The following is a 7981-nucleotide window of genomic DNA, read 5'->3' on the forward strand; positions in this document are numbered from 1 at the left end:
GCCGCCGTACAAAAGGGTAAACGGTTAGCCCCAAAAAGGGAGTAAAAATGTCACCATCCTCCTCGCAGAAGTGCCTGTACAGTCTGAGGCCGGCGACAACAAACACTGTCAAATCAGAAAACGGCTACGTACAAAAAGAGCACACGAGAGTTGTAAAAATCCTGTTTGTTTTTTTGTTTTGTTTTGTTTTTGAAAGATCACCCTGGAGGTGGGGTGTCTTAAATAAAAGTATAAAAGTGCAAGCAGACCTTTTCTCTCTAGTTTATTTTAACCTGTCGACTCAATACTGTTATTTGTTAAGAACTGAGGGTCGCGGGCTCGCCGTCTCCACGCCTGGGACAGGAGTTAAAGCTCGTCTGTAAACACTGGCCCGGCGCCCCTCGCCCCTCGCCCCCGGCCCGGTCCTCGCCCACCCCTGGCGCCCGCGGCTGGCCCTGGTGGCGCCGGCCGGGGGCCACGTCGGGGCCCACACTAGGAAAAGATATGAATGGCCTGGGTGGCCGGCGTGCGGCAGGCGGGGCACTCGGGCTCGCTCTTGCCGCAGATGCGGACGGCGCAGTCCATGCAGAAGAGGTTGTGGCCGCAGGGCACCAGCGCGGCCATCACCTCGCCCTCAGCGCACACCACGCACTCCCGCGCCAGGGCCGGGGAGGCCACCGCCGCTGGGGGCCCCGGGGCCACGGTGGCCGTCGAGGGCTTGCGGTTGCTCTCGGAGGCGCCGGAGTCCAGCGGGGAGCAGGAGGCCGCCGGGGCGCTGCTGGGCAGCGAAGTGGCCGCGGAGAAGGCGGCGCCGCCCGGGAAGGGCAGGGAGCCCTGAGGGGACCGCCAGGGCAGCGCGCCCACAGGGTCAGGGGCGCCGCGGCGGGCCAGCGGGAGCTCCAGGCCCAGACCGCCGGGCTCGGGCAGCGTGGGCGAGTGGCGCGGGGTCCCGGTCCCGCTGCTGCGCCGGGCGCTGGCGGCCGGTGGCGCCGGGGCCCCGTTGACCGCGGAGCAGCCACTGAAGGCGGGCAGGGGCGCGGCCCGCTCAAACGGGGCCCAGATGGTGGCCGCGGCGGGCACGGTCAGGTCCAGCGCCAGGAAATCAAAACTGAAGTCGCAGTCCTCGGGGGCGGCCGTCCCCGTGGGGGCACCGGGGCTGTCCCCACCGAAGGTGAAGCCCCCATTGCCAGCGCCACCATAGGGGCTGGCAGGGCCTGTGTCCTGCACTGGCGGCCCCCCGCGGCTGCCCGCATAGAAGGCCTCGGGGGCGCTGGGGGCACCGAGGGCACTGTCCCCGCGGAGGCCGGCCGTGGCCGTGGGGGGCCGCCGCCCTGCGTTGGGGGCCTTGGCCCAGAGGCTGGTGGCCGCGCCCAGCAGGTCCAGGCAGACGTCGGTGCCGTTGGCGTGGAAGTCGCTGTCGGGGCCGGCGTCGGTGAAGGCGCCGGTGCGCAGCGTGATGTGCGCCTCGATCTCCTCCCGTGCGCGGTCCACGTTCTCGGGCATGCCCGTCACCGCGAACACCGGCTCCTTGTCGCGCCCGGGCGTCACGATGTACGTGTGCGTCCGCTGCTGGATGCGCTTGATAGTGGCGCCCTTGGGCCCCACCACCAGCCCCACCACGCGGTAGGGCACGCGCACCTGGATGGTGGTCTGTCCCGGCAGGTTGGGCGGGCCCTGCGCGGCGCCGGGCAGCCCCCCGGCCTTGCTGCGCGTGGCGCGGATCATGGAGAAGTGCTCGGCGGCCGACAGGATCTCGCGCTTGGCCATCTCCACGTCCTCCTTGCGGCCAGTGACGATGAACACCGGCTCCTCCCCGCGCACGGGCGTCTTGATGTACGTGTTCGTCTTGGCTCGCAGAGCCTTGATCTTGCAGCCTGCAGCGCAGGGGAGAGACACGGTGAGGGGGGCCCCTGCCCAGCACGGGGTCCCACCTCGGAGCCCCCACTTCCCAGCCTTAGTGCCCGCCATGTCCTTCCTTCCCCAGCCTCAGTTTCCTCTTTGGGCTTCTGGGGTCTGGCAAAAAAGCATCTCCCTAATTCACGTCCACCTGGAACCTCAGAATGTGATCCTTGTAGTGTGAGTTTGTCCCTGGCCCCAAATTCATATCCTGGAATCTAAGGTCCAGTGTGACAATATTAAGAGCCGAGGCCTTGGGGCAGGGATTACGTGGCAAAGGCTCCAGCCTCATCAGAGATTAGCGCCCCTATAATAGAGGGTCCAGCGAGCTCCCTCGGCCCCCTCTGCCATGCCAGCACACACAGAAGGCACCACCTATGAGGTACAGGCCCTCACCAGACACCCAATGTGCTGGCACCTTCATCTTGAACCCGCCAGCCTGCAGCAGCAGTCACTGTTGCTGTTTCTGAATGACCCAGTCTAGGCTAAGGCTGTTACAGCAGCAGGAAGGGACTGAGACAGTGATCCGATTTGGAAACAGGGTCTTCGCGGACATTAGTTACAGCGAGGTCATCCTGGATAAGGGTGGCTCCTAAATCCGGTTTGATGGTGTCCTTAGAAGAGAGGACACACACAGAGACACCCACAGAGGAGGTGGCCGTGTGACAAGCAGAGACAGAGATTGCAGGGATGCGTCTACAAGCCAAGGAACACCAAGGACTGCCAGGAGCCAACACAAGCTGGCAGAGGCAGGCAGGATTGTCCCCTGCAGCCTTCAGGGGGAGCTCAGCCCTGCTGCCACCTCCATTTCCAACTTTTATCCTCCAGACCCGGGAGAGAATGAATTTCTCTTGTTTCAGGCCACCTGGTAGATCAGCCCCAGGAAACACAACAGAGACCCTGTGACAGGAATTCCCTGTCCAGCAGGAGAGGCAGCTGAGGCTGGCACTGTGGAGACCACCCACGATTTCCTTCCAGCCAAACAGCGCTGCTGAGGCCACCAAGACCCCTGCCCAAGGGGAGCCAGCCTCAGCCCAGTGGCAGCCTCCTGGGCCTCCAAAGGCCCCGGGTGGTCCCTGAGGGGATGCTTCCGGGACACAGCACTGTGGCTTCACTGTTGCTGGCTGGGCTGGGGGTCTGACCTTGTGTGGGGGAGGCGGGGTCTTTTCGGGGTATGTGGGAGGGGGCTCTTCACCCATTGTCCAGACAGCCCTGCCTGTCTGAAGGCCAGGTGTGGCCTTCCCCAGGTCCCAGACATGCCCACCCCCACCCCACAGAGCCCCTAGCTCTGGGGAGGCAGAGACAGAGGGACACAAGGATATTGTTTCAAGACAATCAGAGGGTGGCATTGAGAGGATAACAGTGTTGCTGACTCTCCAGCAGCAAAAGATACAAAATTAGTGGGACCAGCACATTTGAACATGAAGAACCAAAGAGAAGGTGCCTGGGCCAGAAATATGGAAGACATGGGTCCCAGGGACCCAGCAGGGGGAACGAGGTGGGGGACCCACCCTGAGGCAGACAGCAGCCCCCATGCCCCAGCCACACATGAACTTCCCACCTGAGCACTCTCCTTCCCCACCACCCTCAGTTCCCTCTGTTCCTCCCCAGGACATCTCAGCTCGGTGTCCCCTCCTCTAGGAAGCCCACCCTGACTGGAGCAGGCAGAGGGCAGAGCCAGCAGGAGGTTCCCGACATGGGGTCCTCCCATCTGGACCTCTGAGGTGCCTGGCCTGGGGAGGGTCACACAGGAAGGGGGTGGCTCCACGTGGCCACAGCTGAGCTCACAGGTTGTGGGTCACATAGAGTCTGGATGAGTGAAGAGACCAATCTGGGAGCTGTGAGTGGGTCAGGGCAGGGAGGGGCCCGGCAACCTCCCCCAATCTGTCCCCATCCTGCCCTGTCCCACAGCTAAGAGGCCTTAAGGAGAGAACCTGAGTCCAGGTCACCGACTGTGCCCAGCTGAGACCAAATCCGAGAGGTGAGAGGTGGTGGAGCTGGACCGTGAAGTTGGGGCTCTAGGAGCAACCCCAGCCATACCCTGTCCCAGTGCGGAGGACTCAGCCAGGCCAGACTGACAAGAACCCCGGGGGGACCCTGACCCCGGAGGTGGCTGATATTAGGTGGGTGCGGCTGAGATGCAGATTTCTGGGCCCTGCCCCGACCCTTCCAACTCAGAGAGCCGGGGCTGCCTGGGAATCGAGTGACTGCCGCAGAGGCAGGGACTGACTTGCCCCCAAATCCACTCCTGGCCCAACACAGCCAAATCCTCCTCTCCACGGGCAGGGGACACAGCCCATATCAGGCGGCATCGCTGATCTGACCCCTTGTGGGGTCCCGGCTGCAGACTTATCAACAAAACCACAAGGCTGAGAGTGGGAGCAGAGGCCGCCGCCCTGGGCTGGACGGCTGGTCGGGTTTAACACGGCCACCAGGAGGCCATGTACCCGGGGGAGTGGCTGAGGGAACAGCGGGGGCAGAGTTCCAGGGGCAGGATAGGGCTGGGACAAGTCCCCATCTCTAAAAATCAGTCCAACACACGGCGCCTGACCAAGCAGCAGGCACAGGACGGACAGTGCCGTCCCGAGCCAGTCCTGGCTGGGTGGTCTGTCGGGGGAGGAGGGGAGCTGGTTCCACTGTCAAACAGGGACATCAAAACCCTCCACCCAGGGAGCGTCTACACCTGCTAACAGATAAAAGAACCAACACGTATCCCCGCAACACCCCACACTGTCCCCAGCCACCAGAGAAGCACCTGAGGCCGGTAGGGGTGGGAGAGAGAGAACAGCGGGCTTCGGGGGCCTCCCCCAACCAAGGGAGGCTGTCTGAGGCCTCTGTCCTCAGCCTGTGACAACAGCAGAGAGGGAGGGAACCCTGGGTGGCTTCCAGGCCCAGCCCTGACTGCAGCATCATTCATTCGCCTGCTGGTTCCTGAGCACCCACTATGTGACAAGCCCCGTGCAAGGTACCAGGGACTCAACCATGACCATCAAGCACCTGGCCTAGGTCCTGCCCCCGGGAATTTGCAGGATGTGCCCAGGGTAAGGAGGGGCTGAGGGTGGGTCTCAGAAGGAGCTGAGCCTGGGGTCCCCCAGGTGACTTTCACTGACTGGCAGGAGAGAGATGCCCATACGTGTCCTCTGAGAACCTCCACTTCGCCCCCAGCCTTGGAGCTTTGGCAGGTGGGAAGCTCTTTGCTGACCCACCCCTGCTCCAGCAATGCAGGAAGAGTCGGAGAAACTAGGGTTTGAACCCCAGCCCCTGCCCTCTCCTGTGACCCCAGAAGCTACAGGACTTTCTCCAGAGCACACCTGGGGGCCCGGTGGCAGGTTAAGTCTGGCCATAGACTCAGCACCAAGTGGGTGTTGAATAAAGTAGCAGCAAATGAATGAATCGTATCCTTTAGCATATAGGAAAATGCCTCCCATCTGGGCCTCCGTAGCTTCAGGGAGGAGAGAGAGCTCACAGGGGGTGTGGACGACAATGGGGTGCCCGGAAAGCACCCGGACCCATTCTAGGGTTGAGAAAACTGAGGCTCGGAGACCAGCACATGGGGCTCAGGGAAAGGGCTGGCACCAGGTCTGTGTGACTCCGGTCTGGTGGTGGAGGCCAGGCAGGTGTACCCCTTTTGCCCTCTAGGAAAGGGGGTGGCCTTGGACCTTGGGTTTGACAGAAAAGCAGGAACCCCCAGGGTAGAGGGTGGAGTGAGTGACCAGAGAGAGGGAGGGGTCAGAGCTGGGGCACAAAGGATATTGAAGCGTGTGCTTGAGAAGAAGCGGGTGGGTGGCAGAAGCTGGGAGCCACAGATGGTTCTAGAGCTAGGGGAGATGCAAGGAGCACCGAGGCTGCCAACCTGCCCTGGAATTCATGGCACATCCCTGGCACTCCATAGGCTACTTCTGGGGCAGCAACTGTGTGCAACCCGGAGCTGGACAAGGACGCTTGCAACCACCCCAAAGGAGGTGCTGTCTCCACATCACAGAGAGGAGCTGTCATCTGCCCATGGCCACGAGGCCACTCCAACCTGCAAGGTGAGCGCTCAGGGCCCACTATACACCCCCCCCACCCCCCCGCACACACAGCCTGCCTTGCTGACTGCCACCAGCGGGAGCCCAGCCTGACACCCGGTAACTGGGTACTGAATGCACTTCCAGGAGGTCGGGGCCGAGCCTGGCGCCCCGGGTGGTTCAGTGCTCCCTGACCCTGCCAAGAAATGCTCAGCCTGAGGCCACAGGTCCCCATGCCCTCGGCCCGACTCCTATACTATAGCCTCTCAAAGGACCTCCAGGTGCCAGGACACACGTATTCGTGCAGAACACACGGTGCATCAGCCTGGTGACTTTGGGCAATCGGCCACGAGGCTGCAGTTCAGGACCAGCTGCCTGGGGGGTGGGGGTTGGAGGAGCAGCAGGATTGCAGAGGGGAGCTGTACGGCCCGGTCTCCCTGGGGGGCAACCAGCAAGCTCAGAGAACTGCCTCTCCCTCTCCCTCACTGCCACCAGCACGATGCCCCACCCTCCGTGTGTCCCCACATGAGCTGGACAAATGAATGACCAAGAGACAGAGCGCTTGCTGGCCAAACTGCCCCACCCACCCTGAACCAGGCAAGGGATGCAGGGAGGGCATCCCTGGGGTCCTCTGCTTTTGGCAAGGGTGACAGGTGACCTTGCAATTCAAGCCCCCCACACCCTTCTCTGGCTCCTGCTACTGAGAAGAGCCCAGAGGCTGGCCGGGGCCTCAGTGCCCTGCAGCCACACCTCAAGCCCCGCCCAGGCCCCACCCAAAGTTCTAGAACCTAGCTGGTCACAGGAGGTCAGCAGGGAGCCAGGGTGGGAAGGAGCAGGTGAGAAGGCAGGAGAAAGTTGAGGCCTGGCTGGGGGCAGGCAGCTAACAGGGTGGTGGGTGTGTGCTGGGCTGGGCACTGCCCACCAGCCGCCTGCCCGCCCCGCAGCTCGAGGGCCAATGAGCAGCGGCCGGCCTGATGTCACCCTGCAAATCTCAGCCTAGCTCTCTAACAAAGAGAACAATGGGGCGGCCACAGGGACGCCCTGACAATGCCCCTTCTGGACCCTCACACCCTGGGCTTGACGCCCCCGGCCTGCCAAGGAGGGCTGCCAGGCTGTACCCCACAAGTTGCTTTGATAGCCGGTCCTCCCACAAGCCCCCAGTCCCTGACTCAGGCGTGAGAGTGGGGTGGGGGTCTTTTCCCACCGGTTCCTGCCCCCACCCCAGTCAGGGCCCCCGTGCTGGGGAGTTGAGATGGACCCTCTTTGTGCGGTCACACTTCTCTCCCCATCATGCAGGCGGCCCCCCCAAGCCACCCCCAAATCTGAGCTTGCCCCGCCCCGTGCCTGTTTTGGGTGTGGAGCGCCCACCGCCCAAACCAGACCCCTGGTCCCTAGCGCCCCTCTCCGGGATGCCCCTGCGGCGCGAGGCCCTGGGCAGCGGCGCACACCCGCTGCTGGAGGCGGCGCAGACAAAGGCAGCAGCCAGGCCGGAGCGCCGAGGGGAGGAGCGCGGGCTGCGCCCAACTTTCTCCCGCGGCTGCTGCAGGACAAAGGCGCACAGGCGGCCTCCGGGGCCGGAGCCCTTGGGGCGTGTCTGGGCTCCGGCGTCCGGCCGCGGGCTGGGCGGGAGCGACCCCCTCCCCGGGGCGGGCGGCGCGGGGACCCCCGGGGCGGCGTCCCCGACGGCGGCCACTCACCCTGGCGACCCACGATCTCGGCGACATGCTCCGAGCTGGGCACGGGCACGCACTCGGTCATGTTCACGCTCTTCTTGCGGCTACCGATCACGCTCATCTGCTCTGCCAGCAGCGTCGGGGGGCCCAGGGCCGCGGGGTGGGGCGCGAAGCCCGCGAACACGTCGGGTGGCGACGGCCGGGGCTGCGGTGGCGGGGGGCTCACGTCGGGGTCCAGCAGCGACAACGGGCTAGGGACCACGGCCACCGCGGACGCCACGGTCAGGGGCGCGCCGACCTCGGGCCCGTCGGGGGGCGCAGGCTCAGCCGCCGCCCCGCCGTCTGCGCCCCCCGCCGCCGCGCCGTCCCCGCCGCCCGCGGCTGCCCCCTCCTCGTCCGTGTCGCCCGCGCCCCCCAGCCCCAGCG

At 64.4% G+C, this 7981-nt stretch overlaps 1 protein-coding gene across 1 annotated transcript; it reads right to left on the minus strand.

Annotated features, from left to right (window-relative positions):
* Nucleotides 1-437: 437 nt before the first annotated feature.
* Nucleotides 438-7975, minus strand: MEX3D (mex-3 RNA binding family member D). The gene is made up of 2 exons (XM_012645440.1): nt 7580-7975; nt 438-1853 (listed from the first exon to the last, which is right to left on the minus strand). Exons 1-2 carry the CDS (start codon nt 7674-7676, stop codon nt 472-474), a joined length of 1479 nt encoding a protein of 492 aa, XP_012500894.1. The 5' UTR covers nt 7677-7975; the 3' UTR covers nt 438-471.
* Between the last annotated feature and the right edge of the window lie 6 nt (nt 7976-7981).

This window comes from Propithecus coquereli, unplaced genomic scaffold, assembly GCF_000956105.1.
Source record: "Propithecus coquereli isolate 6110/MARCELLA unplaced genomic scaffold, Pcoq_1.0 Scaffold232, whole genome shotgun sequence".
NCBI classification, from domain to species: Eukaryota; Metazoa; Chordata; class Mammalia; order Primates; family Indriidae; genus Propithecus; species Propithecus coquereli.